The following is a 19,188-nucleotide window of genomic DNA, read 5'->3' as shown; positions in this document are numbered from 1 at the left end:
CCTTGCGGGCACGGCTGCCGCACTGGGGCGCTCGCGGCCAGCGGCGGCTCAGCCCGCCGGCCTCCCCCCCGGCAGGGGGCGCAAGCGCAGAGGCTGCGCCAGGCGCAGCCAGCGGGGCCTGCCCCGCGCGGCCGGGGGGCGGCGGGCGCTGAGATTGGCGGGGCGGGTCACGTGGGGCGGGGGCTGCGGCCGCCACAGTAAACATGGAGTCGATCTTCCACGAGCGGGTGAGTGAGGGAGCCAGGGAGGGTTGGGGGGGAGTCTTGCCGTCCGCTCCGCTGCCCGTCCGCCTTGGGCACAGCGCCGTCGGTTGTGGCCGTCCGGGCCGCCGAGACGGGGAAGGCGCGCGAGCTCTCTCTGAGGAGCTGCTGGGGCGGAGGCTGGGCCTCCCGTCCCCGCGCTGACCGCCGGGCAGCCCCCGGAGCCCCCGGGGTGCGCTCGGCCTTTGTCGGGCTGGGCCGCGCTGCCCCTCCCTGGCATCCCTCCAGCCTTAGGCAGTGCCTTGTCCTCTGCTTCGGGGGAGAGCCGCGGCCCTCGCTTGATGATGTCTGTGCCCATGGCCCGTCCCAGCTGGACGCTGCCCAGCCCTACAGGGAAAGGAGAGTCAGGGCTGAGCCTCGGCGTCCGCTTTGGCATGCGGATTGTGTTCTGGGGTCTGCGGAAACAACTCGCAAGTGTGGGGCGGTGTAGGCTGCAGCTACTTGTGTTTCTTGAGAGAGAGCTCGCGTGGCTGAGGAATGAGTATGAGGATATGCAGCGGTAGGCAGGGCTGTCCCTGTGCTCTCAGACCCATCTCGTCACCGAGCCCGGCTTGGCTGTGGTGTAATGAGCAGGGAGTGGGAGAGCCATAAAGAAATCGTAGTTCATATAGTGTGCTTCTGTGTGCCGGACAGTATTTTCTGTTTTGGAGGACAAATGCTTCTGTGAACTGCTGTGATTTATCCAGGTTCCCAAATATGACCTATTTCTGTTTTAAGGCTGGTCAGATAATAATTGGATTTTTTCTTCTTGCACTTTCCCAGTGTCTCTCCATCTTTATTGTGTTCGTCTTAATGCTAGTTCTCTTTGTTTTGATGTGTAGGATTGACTTCCTTAAGAAGTCAAGTAAGATAGCTGTGTATCTTTCTTCAAAAAGTTGCTGTTCTGAAATCCGTAAAAAATGGAAAGTTTTCTTTCTGATTAGGTTTGGGTTGCAAAATTTGGCAAGTGTTGTGGTGTTAAGTAGCTGCTGGTCAGAGGGTGAGTGTTGGATTTCAGCCGTGCTGGCCTCTGCTTCAGTGACCTTCAGTCTGGCTTTGAAAACAGTTTAACAAAATGTACTCTTTTCTTACATGGCCTAGCCTATGACGGTATGAATTAACTTCTTATTGCTAAGTTGCTTTCTAGTTTAATAACAAAACTTCTGAAATTGAAGTGACAAAGCATAGTACATTCAGAGTTTCAAGGTGATGGTAACTTGTAGTTCCTACGCATTCTGGGGAAGGGTGAGTAAACAGTTCTCTCACGTGAAACATACCTGCTCCCTGTTAAGTTAGTAAAACAGTTAAAGTGCATCTGTATGTGTTTTATGTTGGAGCACCAAATATTTTTATTTGCTATTATTTTAGGGAAAATCTAACTGAATTACTGTCCTTTTTTCTTACGGGATATTTTTCACCCCCAACAAGTGCTGCGTGTTCCTGAGTCTGCACACCCCAGTTGTTTTGATAAAAAGACATGAGAAACTTGGTATTTATTAAGAAAATTTAACAAAACAATGTGGCATTTTTAGAGAGAAATGACAGTTGCAGAAAGCAAGATTTAAGTATGGGGCTTCAGGAATCCCAATCTTAGAAGTTTGTCCTTGATAAGATACAAGTAATTGAAAACACTGAAAGCAGGGCAACATTTTATGTCAGGAGAGGTATCAATAAGGGAATTTCAGGTTATGGAAAAGAAGCAGTCTTCTCTGTACAAAACATTGGAAGCTCGTGTCAGTTAAATACCGTAGGACCTGGTTTTTGCATTTGGCGAATAATGTGTATAACTTTTAGATATGCAAAGTAAGGCTTATTGCTTTCAGATAATACTGTACAAATACAGAAAGGTCCTTTTAGTGAAATTAAGATTGCATGTAATGCAACTGATTTTCAAAGTAATATTGTATTTTACTATCTCTCTCTTTGTAAACCAGTTTTATATAATTCTAGTGGGGAAGCCTGTGTTTATTGAGCAGATTCTTCTGTTACAGGTTTGTCATATGACCAGCAGCAGGAATGTGGTCCTAGAGGGACAGAAGCTGGTGTTTAGTCTTGTATTTCTTGTTGCAGGAAGGGCATGAACTGGAGGAGGTTTCTGGATTCCATTGAAGCCTGGCTGTACAGCCAGTGTAGCTTTAATAACTCATTGCTCAACTGAGTGATGAAGCCATAGGAAGATTCTAGAGTAAAGGGAACTTTTGAGGCTTCAGCTGTAAGTGGGATCATGGGAAGGTCCTACATATGATCTGTATGATGCTTTTCTGGAATTTTAAAGAATATTCCTCACAGGCATAGTCTTGTATTCTTAGTCTCTGTGGGTCAGGCTTGAGGAAGGGGTGAAAGAGAAAAGCAGGATTTTAAAACTGATGTTACTTGTCTTGCACCTGGATTTTCAGATATTTGTAGAAAAAGGTTGCTTTTCATGGATATTGCTTTGGCTGGTTTACATTGTGTTTTTGTTTTTCTTAACAAGAAAATATTTTATCTCACATATGAAAATGATGGAGTCTGTCATGCATTCATTCAGATCAGAGATTTTTTAAAATTTTAAAAAAATTTGAATTTTGAAAATTTTAAAATGACTGACATTGTTAATCAGCCTTTTATAATTTGTGCTGATATTTTAAAAATGCTACACTATAGCTCTATTATCTGTAAGGTGCTGGGTGCACAACAAAATATCTGAAGTGGTTTTTATTTAAAGGGTCTATAAATAAAAAAAATCTTTTTTTAATATGATGAAATTAATATTTTTTTCTTGTTTCCCCATCATTGTTTTCAACATTTTCAAGCTAGTGGAATGACCCTATTTTATCTACTTCCTATCTGTAAATTTCATGTGAAAAATGAGCTTTTCTCTTCCTCCAGCTCCTAATCACTTTCTTGGCAATAACATGTAGAGCAGATTACCAGTAGTCACCCCTGGAAGGGGAGAAAAGTTAAAAAATAATGAGCTTGTCTGTTATAGATACTAGGAAGTAGAGATCTAAACTGTTTGATTTTTCAAGCATTGATACTTTGGAAGAGGATAGAATCCTTTGTTCTGATGGTTGCAGGGTCTCTGTGTGATTTGTTGGGTCATATGGGTTGCCAATATTTATGGTGTTTTCAAAAACAACTTTTACATTAAATATATTTCTCTTGAGGAAATAAGGTAGGATGCATGTTGGGTTTTTTCCCCTCAAGTTGATGGGGGAGCTTGCAGTAATGTAATGTAATGTAATGTAATGTAATAGATTGAAAGAATATATGGTATTTTGCCTGAATGGGGAGGGCAGGAAGTTTGCCAGAATGAAAGAGTTGAGTCATTTTACAGAGTGTGCATAACCTGTTTTTTTTTCTGCATTTTCTTTTTCCCATTGGTAATTTTTTCTCTTCCATTATTAGCAAGAAGGCTCCTTGTGTGCTCAACATTGTCTGAATAATTTGCTGCAAGGGGAATACTTTAGTCCTGTTGAGTTATCCTCTATTGCACAGCAATTGGATGAGGAAGAAAGGATGAGAATGGCAGAGGGAGGAGTATCTAGTGAAGAATACAGGACTTTTTTACAGGTAAAATTACCTTCATTTGAGGTTGCTTGATGTTGCCTGAAATGTTATATTGTGTGGCACAGACCTGTTATTCTTGCATTGCTAGACAAGGTTAATTTTCTAGTGCTAAAGCTTTTTAAATTTATAGGCCTTTTCATTCATGTATCTTGGATGTGACATTTTCAAGTGTTACTAGTACAACTTTATGATAATTCTACAAAAAGCTACATTACCTTCATCTTATGAGTAGGAAGATCAGTCATGATGAGGAGGATCAGTAATTTGCCTTTTGTTTTTGTAGCCAGTGTCAGTTAGGAACAGAAATTCCTGTGTCTGTCTGCCCTTTAAGTACTGAACATCTCTAAAGGTTTGAATTTTAAATTAATATGCCTATTTGAGGCATTGTAATCAGCTTTACAGACAAAGACATAAGTCATTGCTTTAAGAATCTGCATTTACATTTATTTTCAAAACTCAATTATTTTTGACCTTTTATGCTTATACCATTTTTCCCTTTTCTCCCTCTCAACTTCACATTGAGCAGCAGCCTTCTGTAAATATGGATGATAGTGGATTCTTCTCAATTCAAGTAAGCACAGCTCTCTTCTGACACCATTTTCTATTTATGCAATAAATGTTCTCTTATATCATTTAAATAGCATTGAGCTTTTCCATCTAGTTGCAAGTTCATGGGCTTAATGGGATTAAGTGCTGGACTTCCAAATGTTCAGAGTATTTTCCATTAAGAACAGTGACTTGCAGTTCTTCAGTTCATGGGCCCTCAAACACATCAGAGAAACGTGGATTCAGGAGCTGTGAAATGACACCTGCTGGCAATAAGCTTGACTTCTAAGCTGTGGGCACTTCAGGTGTAGACCTTGGCTCCCACAGACTGTAGGTGAAGGAGCAGAATTCAGATGGCTTTCTCAAAGTATAGACAGAAAGCCCTTAGCAATGGTTACAGTGTTATCACAGTGATCTGCAGATTTTCTTGGGTGTTTTTGCTTTTTTTTAAGGCCATAAGGGAAAAGTAATCAATAATAAATACATAGACCAGAAAAAAAAAAAAAAGTTTTGAACACCAACTTGGGGCTTTTGCCTAGATTAGAGCTCTAGACATCTTTGTCTGTCTCCCAAGCTTTCAGTGGTACTTGCCAGACTCCTTAAGAGCCTCTCTTCCTCATGGTCGATTGGTCTGCTTTTCTTTCTAAAAAGAAACCATTAACAGTTTGGCTTTCCTGCTATCTTTGGGCTGCTTCAGTAGCTGAAAAAAAAAATGTTTCCTCATTCTACTTTTTTGTCCTGTCATTGCTTTGTCATTTGAGGCACAGTTGGCTTGCTGGAAGGAATTTGAATTGTTAGCTTAGAAGCTCTTAACAGTATTATTTTGTGTAGCTTTAGGAAGTTGTTGTAAAAGAGTTGGTGCTCAGCTCAATAAACTGACTGATCCTATGATAATCCAGTGAAAAAAAAATCTCCAGCAGTTACTGTGAAGAAAGATTGAGATTATATGTGGTGGGGGGAAGTAGGGTAGAGCAGTGCACTGCAAGTAGATGACAATTTATGAAGTCTCTGTGGAAGGTGAAATTACAGCTTTGTTTAGCAGAGTAAGCTCATTAACAGAGATGAGTTAAATCATGGTTTTGTTACTTTTCCTTAGATAAGTTATGAGTTTTATGCTTGCATATAGATTCATGACCATTGCATTTTGAGTAATGTGATTCCTAGGTTTCCTGGCAATGTTTTGAAATGTAAGTTTTATGAAAACAGTATAATTGTTTAGTGTAGCTAAAGCTAAGATGGTTGTATTGCTTGAGCTTAGATTTGAACTGGTCTGACTTATGAAAAGTGTTCTTTTTTGACAGGTTATAAGCAATGCCTTGAAAGTGTGGGGTTTAGAACTAATCCTCTTCAACAGCCCAGAGTACCAGAGACTTGGGATCGATCCTATGTAAGACTTTTAGCACCCTGTTTTTACTTTACAGAAAAAATACCCTTAATATGTGTTTTAAATCTTTCTTTAAAGTTGCTGCTTCATGGTCTGTTGCATTTTGGTGTTTGTATTACCCCCTGGCTTTGATTTATTTTATTTTTATTTTTATTTTTTCCTTTCTGGGGGTGCATGAGAACATCTGTCCTCTGTGCCTTCATATTTTAGTATCTGTAGAATCACAGGTATATGGAGATTTCAGTGATGTTGACAATTTCCTGAATGTTATAAAGCAGTATGAGTACTCTGTAATGTAACATCAGTAGTTGTAGTACTGAAATTTTATTATATAAGTTCAAATTAGTGATAGCAAAGATCTTAAACATTATTATGTACTCTGATTTTAGAGTATTTAATTTTATTTATACCTTTTGTTTTTCTTTTTACAGAAATGAAAAATCATTTATTTGTAATTATAAGGAACACTGGTTTACAGTTCGAAAGTTAGGAAAACAGGTGACACTGTCTTTTTTTATTTTAAATTTGACTTCAGAAATGGGTGTGGAAAGGTGATTGCAAGTAGATTGTGCTTCCCTTTTGCAAGCTTTTGTGCAGTTTGTTTTAATAGTGTCCCATATTAAAAAAAGGGTAAATGTTTGTTTTATCACAAAAGTGCCAGGTGGGTCATTGTAAATGTTAGCCTGGGAAAAGACAGTAGGATCAATTCCCTAGTGTCCTCAGGGAGCTGAAGCTCTGGGAGGGTCTTATGTGACTTCTTAAGCTGTTTTATTTTTCTCTCCTGCATGAAATACTGAAGAAAAATTGTACTTGACGGGGTGGGGGAATCCTGGACAATGATTAGGATCCCTACAGAATTCAAAAACTTGATTTAATGCAGTAAGATATTGGCATTGTAAAATCATTTTGTTTATTTAAATGGGCAGTAGATACAAGGAAAAGTTCAACGTTTTGATGGACAATAATGGATACTCAGAGTATCCAGCAGAATGAGGTTTGGGGAAGTAGAACTTTGTACTGTTATAGAAAACTTTGAAACAATTATATTCTAAGCAGGAAATAGTTACTAAAGGTAAGGAATGGCCATATTAGTATATGGTACATATGTACCAACTCAGTTCATATCCATGTCCCTTACCACCAATTCAGTGTTTTATTTCAGTAGCCAGTCATTTTTCTGGATCTTCATAAGCTTTTCTACAACGTGAACTGATTTGGTGTTTAATTTCTACGGGATTTTTTTTCATGGGAAACAGCTTTCAGAGTCTGTAATAGTGGGACAGGACAGTTTGCCCATTTGGTTCATTTTTGCAAGTTCTGGCTATTTATGTTGTCATTCAGATTTAAAAAAAAAAAAAAAAAGAAAAATTACCTGTGAGTGAGAAAACTAATCTCTACTGTTCTGCTTTAGTTTAAACTTATGGCTAATGTTTACAGGCATTTTTTGTTTATTTGATATCAAAAAGGCTGGATGTTATCTTAAAATTATTGAAATGCTCCTTATTCTACAATGCAACCATGTTGGGTGGAATTTTATGAGACAGTGTTCTAACCCAAGACATCCTAAGCTGGAGGGAGGATGCCTTTTTAATTTTTTACATGGCTTGTAACCACATGAAGACAATACCAGGTGTCTGTTATCTAGAGGGTAGTGAGGAAAATTCGACAAAATGGGTTGACTTAGATTTATTTGACCTGCTTCTCCTCTGTCACAGTTAAAGCAAAATCAGTTTCATAGAACTTTCTCCTCCATAATGTCTTTTAAAAGTTACTGTAGTCTGTCCATCAAATTTTTTACAAAACTTTTTATTTGTTACTCTTCTACACTGTTGGTCTGCTTACCCTTTCCTAGTGGCAAAGAATGTTTTTGGAAAATTAAGTGATTGCATGACAGGGTGGTAGATAGTCACTTACATTATTGTATGGGCCTGGCTGCAAACGTGTGGGTGCATATGTGAAAGTGTGGGTAGATAGATCAGTGCATTTCTGTGAGAATGGAGATAGAATTCTCCTTCCACTAACTAAAATGGTGCTTTCTGGTTAAAACTGCATAATACTGAATGAGTAGGTCTAAGAAAAAAGTTCTTTAGCTTCATTGGAAACTATATGGGAGTTTAAAGGTAGAATATTTTGTTTCACATTGAATATATTTTCTTTCTAGAAGTTTTATGTAAGTATAATACTGTTTCTGTTTAGAAGTGTTATAAATTACTAGTTAGGGTCTCTGGGGAACTAGAAATGAGTTGTGTATGTCTATAGGAAGAGTCCCCTGTTGTAATATAGTGCTGTACTCTCAGCATATTAAATTTGAGTAAATTTTTATTAATTTTGAAGTTTAAAAATTATCTGCAGGAAGGGTAAACACTAGTTTTCAGTATCACCAGCTAAGGTGTAATGTTCAATGAAAGTATTTAATGGAAATAATTTGGTGTCTGTTTCCTGTATCTAATAATTTCTTAACACGTATCATTAACTGATGAAGGATTTCTTACTGCATTAGTCTCAGGTTTAAAACTAGGATTAAGCAGAATTTTAGAATGATGTCTGAAATAAATCAAAATACAGTGGTTAAGGATTATCTGTGTTAACATGTTTCCCTGCTACCAGTATTCAGTAATAGGAGAGAGCATGCAGTAATATCCACACTTCACATGTCCTGTTAGATTATTTGAAGGATAACCTTTAGCAGTATAGGTATTATGCTCAAAAAAACTCTTATTTGATAATTTATTTTACTAAATTTATTCGGATATTCCATAATAAAAAATTACCACAATGTACAAGAATGGATTACTGAGTAATCTTCATGCTAATTTGTTCTCTCAACCTTTTTTTTTTTCCTTAATTACAGTGGTTTAACTTGAACTCTCTCTTGATGGGTCCAGAACTAATATCAGATACATATCTTGCACTTTTCTTGGCTCAATTACAACAGGAAGGTAATAGTAACTTGTAGATGTTAAATCTCATTAATTAAAAGTAGGTAATAATCATTATTTCTTAGAACTTATGCATTCAGTTAACTATTCACAGTTTTATGATTGAAATAGTGAAATAACCCAAGTCCTTATAATGGAAGGTAGAGTCTTGCATCTTATATTGCACATGATTGTATTCCATATAGTGTACATTTTAGAGTGTTTATATCTGCACTTTAATGCTGTAGACTTATGGTTTCTTTTTCTCAGGTTATTCCATATTTGTAGTAAAAGGTGACCTGCCAGACTGTGAGGCAGATCAGCTGCTGCAGATGATTCGGGTACAGCAGATGCAGCGACCAAAATTGATTGGAGAAGAGGCAGCACAGTCAAGAGATCAGAGGTAAGGTAAATAAAGATTTTGTTTCAATAATGTTCAGTATGATTGATTTGTAATTTGGAAGTAATAACAAGTACATTTAGTTCAATGTTTACTGCCATTGCACCCAGTAAAAGCAAGTTGATAGGCAACATACAGATGTATTTTTAAGTGGGTAAAAGCTGTCTTGGTAACGATTGAGTCTTTCCATGTGCGTAAGCATATTATAGTGCAGATTTTTGACTTAGGGAGGAAAATGGTTTAGCAAGTCTAATGAACTATGGTTAATAGTAATTGTTCTATAGTTAAGACTGCTCCATGCATTTTGTCATAAGTAGAAAAGAATGAGAAACTGATCTTTGAATTCCACATCATATAAATCATACGGCATTCCCTTTTGGAATAATTTCACTGTAATGTTATGGTGCTGCTCATTTTTGATGCATTCTGCTAATATAAAACATCACTGAAAGCATATAAAGTCAGTATTTTATGTGCTTCTGCAATGATTTAATTGAATTTTCGTAGTGAACAAATTGCATACTGATAAAAAGGCTTTAGACTTCTCAGAGGAATTAATTATTTTTTCCCCTTTGTTAAATTGATGATGTAAATTGATGGAATAATTAGCAGTGACATGTAAAGTGTTACATAGGTTCTGTTGTTTTGGAGTGGCCTTCAAGGCCTGCTGAGAAGGAAACCATATGCACTCTCTTCTGCTTGTGTAACTTTAAATAGCAGTAGGTTTGAAGAACATGTCATGGCTTTTTGTGGGTTTATCGTTTTCTGACAATTTACTAACAGCTTCTTGTCAACATGTGCATTGCTTTAGAGGGTAGTATGTGGCAATTATGTGTTCAAGTCCCTCTGCAGTTGCTTGCAGCCCTTTTGTGCTTTTTCATTTTTCAGGAAAATGCTTGTTAACACAACAGACTTTTACAACGAAAATGTTTTTCCCAAAGTTAAACCTAGCTTTATACTGGCAGAACATACTAATTTAAACCTCATGATAAAATTTAATATAATCTCTATCTGAATTTTGCTAAGAATGTATGAATTTCACAGGCTACCCAGAAGTGATGTGGACCAAGCAATAGAAGTTAACCATCCGTTTGATGGAACAGGCATGTTAGACGAAGATGAAGAGAATTTTCAGAGAGCCCTGGCTCTAAGTAGGCAGGAAATTGATATGGAGGATGAAGAAGCTGATCTTCGCAGAGCCATTCAGCTCAGCATGCAAGGTGCAGTGCTCATATAAATTTCTTAGAGTGCTTTAAGCACCTCCTGGAATCAATTTCTCAGGCACTTTTTCCAGCATGTGTCATTATCTCTGGAAAGACTGGTGTGAGGCATGGAAGGACAATCCAGGATTGCCTGTAGCTATCTCCATCCTGCTTTTTGAAAAGTTGTAATTTGCATGTTGGCATTGATTCTTAGGAAGGAAGAACAAATTGGCAAAGAGTGGCAGGAGGAAAGGGAAACAGTCCTTAGGTGATGAGAGAGAATATCAAGTGAAATTACTTTAGGTGCTTAGTTCTCCAAGAAGTATTTTTTCTTCTCAAGTTTGAAAACATTTTTTAAGTTAGTAAATTAAATATAACTTCATTTTACTATAATTAGTAAATTAGTAGGATTAATTACATAAAATTATATAATTATATTTATAATTATGTAAATTATAATTAGTAGGCTATGGCATGTTCTGCTTTTAGGTAGCCGTCAAAGTGAGCTCTCAGGCTCGTTACCACAGAATGTTCCTCAGTCGTCTCACAGCAGTCAGACAGACTCCCTTTCTTCAGAAGAACTGCGAAGGAGAAGACAAGCATATTTTGAAAAGTAAAGTAGCTGATAGAAAACTGCATGTGAAAGTACATGTTGTATTTGTCAGTGCTTTTGGGATGTGGATGGGTTTCTTACTGAGGTCCAGCTCAATTTTTCTGTCTTAACATGATTTCCTAACAGTACCTGAATTTCACTATTCTCAGGTGGTTCCTACAAAGAAACCTCTAGTAAGAAAGTGTTTGTTAATAACGCAGTAGTCTTGCTACTGTTAAAAGTCTTGTGAAGAAAGAAAAGAAAACATACATTATAGAAGTATTTTAAATGAAATCCTGTAAATTTCTGCGACTACCTTCCCAACAAAAAGTATTATTTCTCTTAAGACTTTGCTTTGGGTAATGATGCTTCTCATGTGCATCACACAAAAGCATTGTACATATTTTATGTTACTGTTCTGGTGAACCTTCTTAATAGATAGTCGAGTTATTGTAGCTTTTCCTTATCTCTGTCTTATAGCAATAGAGGAAATAAAGACCAGGGAGAAATGCTATGGATGGGAGGAGTTAGACTTCACATGGTTGGATAAGAATGCAGAACTTCTGAATCCTGGGAAAATAGTCTTGTGGCTTGGAGTAGAATACTGGGAAGATAGGTACCTGAAGGTTAGCAGGGTGGAATGAGGAAAGAGATTTTGGGCACAGGGGTGATATGGTACCAAACAGCTTCTAATTCTGACTCCCCGCCTTCCTTACAATGAAATGAACTTGATTCAGGCCTCATGCTGATGTTAATCTTATTCTCTTACAAATGCATGACACTTTCAGACAGCAACAACAGCTACAGCAGCAAGATCAGACCCCAAACCTACAGGACAAAGCAACTCTTAGCTCAAGCACTCCAGAACCTGGCACAGGTATTGTTTTTTAACCTGCCTTTTTCATCTTTGTGTTGTTTCTTAATTTTCCTTGTCTGCCTATTTCGTCACTTGAGCAGCCATTCCGATTGCGTATTACAACCATTATATTGGGAGTGAAGGAAAGGATCACTTTCCTGAAAAGCCTGTTTCCCTTTGAATGTCAATATCCTATTTCTAACTGAAGAGTGTTGCTATTACCCCAACAGTTTGTTTTCTAAATTACTTTTAAAGTGGTATGACAACTTGGATTGGTATCTGACAAAATTACTGGAACCAATTTTCAGAAGAATGTGTGTAGACCTTACCAGTGTTAGGTGTTGGTGATCCAAAATCAGTGTGTATTGTTACAAAGTGACTATTGTTGGTGAAATGCTATTTGCAAAATGTTCAGTGATTTTAAAAACAAAACCCATTTTGTCAGTGGGGTACAAAAATGTGGGTGTGGACGAAAGGAACAACAAAATCATTTAACTATGATTAAGAACTGTGAATTTATTGCAGCTTGTATTGCATGTATTGTCTTTAGGTGGTGATATGAGCGAAGAAGACATGCTTCAAGCAGCCATGAATATGTCTCTGGAGTCTGTTAGAAACCACTTGAATTCGGAAGAGGAGAAATAACATCATTTTATTCCCTTTTATTGTCAAAACGCTAAGTCTCCATTAAAATTCTACTGTGTGAATGTTGCACAAGCAGGGTTCATTTCAGAGTTCTGGAAGTAGGAATGAAAGGGGGGCTGCTGAAGGTCAGTTTAGAGAGGATCTGCAAATACAAAAATGATTGCACTAATGTAGAGAACTGTAGCACTCCTACTACAAAACATCTGCTCACAGGAGTAGTGGTGTTAAAATTACTGGAACTATTCATGCAAAGTCAGACAAGGGTAGCAGCTGTAACTTAAAAAAGTAAAGCATTTAAAGCTTGCATTAAAAAAGCAAGTTTAAATTGTTTTGAAGAGTTCTATAGAAGATTCAAATGGTGCTGAAAACAGAATCAAATTATTTTCTTCAGTACTAATGTAAAAACAGATACAAATAATAAGTTATGTTCATAAATTCTTTTTAATAGATCACTCTAAAATGGGGAGAGTAATTAAATTCCATTAATATTAAATTATTTTGTGATTCTTTATTATGAATGACTTAACATCAGCTTTTTGATCCTGCTGTCTACTTTTGAAATTATCCATTCTGCAGGAGAAACAAGGAAGAATCCATAAATTTCATACTTTTCAATTCAAGTGAGAATTTTCAGTGTATTGTTGACTATAATGTTGCTCCCGAGTCTTTCAGTGATTTCTGACTTTATAATAATTTTTGGTTTTACCTTCAATTCCAATTGTAAAATTTTAGGCCCATGTTTAATGTACTGTCTTTTAGCAGATAACTTGCCTTATTTGGCTTGGAGTTTTGTTTTCTTGTTTTGCTTTTAATTATTGTTTTCTTACGCTCTTTCTTGTTAAAGCCACTGTCTTTTTACTTCAAAAGCAGCATATACTCAATTGGGTTGAACAGGTTTTATTTTCTACCTCTTCCAGAGTCTTTTCCTCTTCAAGCTCAACCCTTCATTATGGCTTTTCAGTATGAAAGAGCTGTAACTGAGACTAGGAGAAGGTAGGAGGGGATTTAGGTGCCATAAAGTCAGTGCCACATGCATAAGGTGCATTCCTGCAATCTGAAATGACCCCTGTGGAAGTAGCTCTTATAAGAATGAATATTTATGCCTGTGTGGATGTTCTTTCTGAAATGCTTTTTATGAGTGTCTGTCAGAATGTTGCAGTTTTTTCAGGAATGGCCTTTATTCACGCACCTTACAATTTTTTATCATGTTGTTTCTGATCCTGAGAAAAATTGGGAAGCAAAGTTTGTGAGATAGCTTATGTTATTGGTTGTAAGACATTTGCTTTGATATCCAGGATGAATGTGTAACAGGGTGACCAAACCTGACTTTGAACTTCAGTGCAACAAAAGAGAGATATTTCATTTTCCTAAATGGTGCTTGAAATACAAATTCTGTTTACATATAAATTATATGGAAATATGTTGTAGATAGAGTATATAAGCTGTAGTCCAGTTAAAGCATTAACAGTTAGCACAGGCATTCTAAGAATCTTTCAAAGATAACCCAAAATTTCTTTATCAAAGTATTCTAAAGTTATATCTTTGCACAATAGTAACATTTAATTCAAATTAGTAGGAAATTAATGGTAGCTAGATGGAAATACACATTCAGCATCAAGTAGTACTGTACATGAAAGGGCTTTTACCTCTCAGTAAAGATTTGTCTACAGCAATGGTTTCCTGATAGCTTAGGATATTATACATAATTGGGCTAAATTCTGTTTTTCTTATCCATGTGCTGGATTTTCACCAATGTCAACCGGAACCACTGGTATGTGTTACACAATATTGATTTTGACATGAGACAGCACTACTTTCTAAAAACTAATTTTTGTCTTTTTAAAATAATCCTGTCATACATATTGTAATTATTTGTAATGTCTCAAAATAATATAGCTGAACAATGACTTTAAAAGTCCATGTGTGCGTATGCCATTTTGAAATGCTGTATTTTTCAGGGTGTGATTTTCTGCTTTCAGTTTGAAATTTCTATGAAACTGAAAGCAAGAAAGGTGTCTAAAGCACTGATTTTTTTTTTTTTTCTCATCTGTCAATTAACCACAGCTTAATTTTCCTTTTTTGGTTGTGCCATAAACTAATTCTAAAATAAGACTCATTTTTATAAATAGGTATAGACTGGCAATCTGATGCCAGTACTTGGAACTTGGACCTTTTATCCTCCTCTATTATAAAAACATACTAAAATTATTATTTCTGTAGCTCTAGCAGCCTTATATTAAAAAAAAAACCCAGACAACTTAGTCCCTTGAATCTCACTGACTGTAAGCCAGGCCAACTACATGATTTTATAATCACTAAAACATGGAGGTTTGCCTTTGAACTTTCATGTCACATCATCAGTCACTTCATCACCCAAGTATTTTAATATGGAAGGAATATAAAATGTCAAGGCCTGAAAGGTGCAGCTGAGTCAGTGATCACAGGGCCAACCATTTCCCTCTGTGGGGAAATGCTGTCACTCAACAACTACCAGTTTGATTTTTAAAGAAATGTCAAGCAGAATGAGGTAGGCATGTCTATATTGACAAGCAGTTACAAGAGCAATTTCAGCTACATCTGTTAATTCATGTAATTCTGTCACTGGAAAAGACCTGCAAGAAACCAACCCTTAATGCAGGCCAGTCCACCACTAAATGTAATGTTGCTAAGCACCACAACTACACCTCTTTTTAAAGAGCTGCAGGGAGGAGACTCAACCACTTGCCTGGGCAGCCTGTTCCAATGGTGGATGACCCATTCAGAGAAGAAATACTTCCTGATACCAAACCTGAACCTCCCTTGGTACAAACTGAAGGCTGACACACACCACACTACAACCTTCTTTCAGGACTTGTAGAGAGTGACAGGGTCTCTATTTGAACTGTACCCAAGGAAAAGACTCATACTAATTGCTGACAGTACGTATTTTATAACCCAGGTCTCAAGTTCAAAATGTCTGGACCTGCCAAGAAGCTGTCAATAAAACACTGCTGTCATTTTTTGGTGTGCATTCTTTCAATGATAAATAGTCTAAGTGCAGTTCAACTATGCTTCTAATTTACTAATTTAGGGTGTACTTCCAGTGTTATCTACCCTGTCAACCAGAAGGGTTGGGCTTTTTCCCATGTTACAGCTTTAGGCCAAAGTTCATTGTTAAGCAGTAGATGTTGATTTTTTTTTTTTTTTTTTTATATTTTAATATTATTGTTAAAAAGTTATATTTGAGGGAATTTCAGACTTCATTAGTTCAACAGATTTTTACTATTTTCCAGTGAATGCTCCATGGGACAAATTATGGTTTTCTTCCAGTAGAAATCAAAGGGGCAGGGGGAATGAGTGATACAATAAATACCAAAATTACATCTCTAAGTATAATTCTGCAAACTGCTTTCTTGGTCTTGGTGAGGGCAGGAGGAACAAGAGTTGTAATGCAGTCATGCTTTTATGCAATTCTTGTTAGGCACATCAAGTATAAATATTAGCTGTTTAAATGCTTATATTTTTCTAGACCTGAAACTAGTATGATACAATACTGTCTTACTTTAACATTTGTGCTTGTTGTGCCCTTCAAAGAACTGAAATAAATTTAAGTGTAATTTTCAGCTAAGGTACTCTTCTTACTTGTCATACTTTACTACTTTGCAGACTACTTGAAAATAACCAATACAAATTTAAATCTATGATGTGTTTTAATGTTGGACTATTGCTTCTATTACAGACTTACAGAATGGTGGGGGTGCAGATGTCTACTAGACAAATATTATAATTTGCAAGCTGCTTTGTCTTATTACAAAAATGACAGGCTTAAAAATGAACATGTTACAGTTCTAAAATGTGAAAATCTCTAGTGTTAAATATTGGCTCAAATAATGATGAAAACATAAAAATGGTGGCCTTTGTACTGAAAAATACAGTATAGGGGAACAGGATCAGAGAATTAGAATTCAGACTTACAAAGAAGTTTTATTTTGCAATTTGTGTTATCAGCACATCACTTTTGAAGGAACTGAAATAAGAATCCAAGGAAAAGAAAAACTGATGTGGAAACTTTTTTTAAGGGCTTAGATAGAAAATTATGTTCACTTGGTAAGCCATTACTGTCTTGCATACAGCAAACTTAAGTCCGGGCAAATCTTGATAATTATTCACAAATCATTACCAAAAAAAGGAAAATAAGTCCAACATGTAATAAATACATGCCTATTCCATAGACACAATCACTTGTTCAAGTGACAGTAATACTTAATGCATTCAAACTGGCGGGGTCCAAATATTTAGTTCTTCAGTTTAGAAGTGGTAGCTTTGTCTTGTATTCAGGTTTTCATCTTAAAAGTATGAGCTCTTCTGCAATATTTTTTTTTAATCGTCATACACACATTTTGCCTTATTTGTATTTCAGAGATGGAGGAAATGCTGGAGTATTTAACCTGCCATAGTCAGCTCCTTCCCCAGTTACAGTTCTTCAGACAGTTAGAACATGTGACTTTTCAACTGCTTTCACCAAATCAAAATGCTTATACATTATTTTCTTTGTCAAAAAAATAATTATAACTACATTTTTATTTTAATCTTTCCTTATCCTCAGTACGGCCACTGGGTGAATTCAGGAGGGGACTTGTAAGATTTTGAAAAAAGGTATGTAATGTTCAAATGCCACTGTGCAAAAGCAAAATGAAAAAAAAAAAGATAAAAAACTTGATCTTGTCTTTAAAGCATTTAAGCTTTTGATAAAATTTTATTTTTTGCTACATGAAACCCCCTGTGTACAAGTCAGTGTAGAGTTAGGATTTTGTAAGGGAATAATTTTTCATCTCTTGCCTAATGGTTGTGTATTTTAAAAATTATTTTCAGTAAGATTTTTTGTCAAGACTGTTTTCATATCACATCTTTGGCTCTGGATTCCTGTATAATTTTTGCCTATTTTGTGTATATAAAGCATAGAATAATGAAAAGATTTAAAAAGGGAAAAATGAAATGCTTTGTCATTGTTTTGACTGGAAAATGGCAACACTGTTCAATATTTTGAAAATGGTCTCCAAATAGGCATGAATATATATGGTTGTATTTGATATCACTTTTTTAAATAAATATGATTATAGCTTCTAATGTTTCTCTCTAGTATTTGCATATGTGCTTTCCCTTATGTGCAGATTGGACACAGAATCATCAAACATTGAAATCTCATTCCTCGTATCAGTGGGCTTTGCACCAGAGGTGTGTAGAGACAGCAGTGGGATAGTTTTCTGTTGCTGACATTTTATCATCTCTGATGTGTTTCCTGCTTCGCTGCCAGAATACTCATTCTTTTTGTGACACAATGCATTGCTCTTGTAGCTTAGTCAATACAGAGTATACTGGATGGCACAGAGTGCCCCTAATTAACAATGGATGATATTGTTACGCTAAAGAGTTTCTAGTTTTGCAAGAGTAGTAAATAAAAAGAGCAGTACAAAAAGTTTTCTGTGCTGCTTTATTGACTATATGCCTTACTTGGCATTATAAAATTAACCACATTTTTATCATCCCTTAATATTTTATATGTGTGCAGGACATCCATGATCTTAGTTGAAAAAATGCCAAGAGAATTTCCCATAAAATTTATTTAGCCAAACACTAAATGACACATCTTTACTGTTATGAGGACCCATACAAGTTTTGTTAAACCAATGATAAGGGGTCTTTTGACCATTGTAAACTTTTCATCTCCATTAAACTCAATATTGCAAATTAGTAAATCTGATAAAGGTACATGTCTACATTCCATGCTGTCACAGCACTTGTACTTCGTACAATTCTGATACTTACTTTTTTTTTTTTTAAAAGCCAGAAATGGATTTGAAGTGGGGTATGATTGGTTTTATTGTGGATAATCATAAGGGTGACAAGTATACCATTAAATTAATATACTGGTAAAATCAGTTACCAACCTGATAGAAAAACTGTTCAGTGAAGATGAGGTAAAACAATTTTTTATTAGAGAATTAAAGAATTTTTAACTTCTAAATTCCTGGACCACATACCATGCCCAGCCTTAGAGTTGCCTGTGAGTGACAGAGGCTATTCAAGCTAAAAGGTAATACATTATTGCAGGCCAGCCATGAACCCTTCACCAGGACTCTGTAAGATCCTGTTTGGGAAACAACAAGCAGGTTGTTCCATGTCTGTCTGGTAATGTTTGCCCACTTAAAACTCTAGAACCTGTGTTTTGTACCTGCTGCATTCCCAGACTTCTAAGAAATCTAAGATTCCACCTGCTCTTCTCAGCTTCATTTTGCTGTTGATGTGATGCTTTAATTATGCATCTTTTTATGTAGCTATCAATTTGAAATGGTTAAAGAGCCAGCTGCCCTGTATTTTATTTCCAGTATCTGCATTTTTTTATAATGGTGTCATTCTGACTGATACAAAACTTCTTTTTCTGTAACTCCTTGTAGTCCCAAGTTTAAATACCTCACTTGATCAGAAAACAAAGGGAACTTTGAACTGAAGCAGTTTTGGGGTTCTGGCTGGAAATACAACCGAGACTCACAGAATGGGTCGGGTTGGAAGGGACCACAGTGGATCATCTGGTCCAACCTCCGTGCTCAAGTAGGGTGATCCCAGTACTCAGATGATTCCTGAGTATCTCCAGGGAGGGACACTCCAGAGCCTCTCTAGGCAATCTGTTCCAGCGTGCAGTCACTGCACAGTGTAGTTTTTCCTGATATTCAGGTGGACCTTGCTGTGCATCAGTTCCTGACCGTTGCAGAAATCTTGTCCTACTGCTGGGCACCAGCGGAAGAGCCCGGACCCAGCCTCTTGGCACCTCTCCTTAAGATTCTGATAGACGTCGATTAGGTCCCCTCAGTCACCTCTTC

The 19,188-nt window shown here is 36.9% G+C and overlaps 1 protein-coding gene across 3 annotated transcripts; it reads left to right on the top strand.

Annotated features, from left to right (window-relative positions):
- Positions 1 to 171: 171 nt before the first annotated feature.
- On the top strand, positions 172 to 17,437 carry ATXN3 (ataxin 3). 3 transcript variants are annotated; one of them, XM_014249925.2, is made up of 11 exons: positions 172 to 227; positions 3,627 to 3,791; positions 4,315 to 4,359; positions 5,636 to 5,721; positions 6,150 to 6,216; positions 8,570 to 8,657; positions 8,907 to 9,039; positions 10,081 to 10,256; positions 10,728 to 10,851; positions 11,619 to 11,707; positions 12,237 to 17,437. In XM_014249925.2, the coding sequence occupies exons 1-11, from the start codon at positions 204 to 206 to the stop codon at positions 12,329 to 12,331; spliced, it is 1,092 nt and encodes a 363-aa protein (XP_014105400.1). In that variant the 5' UTR covers positions 172 to 203; the 3' UTR covers positions 12,332 to 17,437. The 3 variants fall into 3 exon arrangements, with proteins under 3 accessions (XP_014105400.1, XP_014105401.1, XP_014105399.1); XM_014249924.2 differs by lacking the exon at positions 172 to 227 and adding an exon at positions 1,371 to 1,484; XM_014249926.2 differs by lacking the exons at positions 172 to 227; positions 10,728 to 10,851 and adding an exon at positions 1,367 to 1,484.
- Positions 17,438 to 19,188: the final 1,751 nt, after the last annotated feature.

Source organism: Pseudopodoces humilis, chromosome 7 (assembly GCF_049639895.1).
Source record: "Pseudopodoces humilis isolate 2021_Gansu_Grassland_sample_001 chromosome 7, ASM4963989v1, whole genome shotgun sequence".
In the NCBI taxonomy this organism is placed as follows: Eukaryota; Metazoa; Chordata; class Aves; order Passeriformes; family Paridae; genus Pseudopodoces; species Pseudopodoces humilis.
This window is presented reverse-complemented; position numbering and strand designations above follow the sequence as displayed.

Excerpts from the sequence above, each read along its gene's own strand:
- ATXN3 (XM_014249924.2), top strand. The coding sequence starts at position 1,449 with ATGGTAACTTGTAGTTCCTACGCATTCTGGGGAAGG. Across the intron at positions 5,722-6,149 it reads AGACTTGGGATCGATCCTAT|AAATGAAAAATCATTTATTT; the intron begins GTAAGACTTTTA and ends TTCTTTTTACAG. Across the intron at positions 11,708-12,236 it reads CACTCCAGAACCTGGCACAG|GTGGTGATATGAGCGAAGAA; the intron begins GTATTGTTTTTT and ends TATTGTCTTTAG.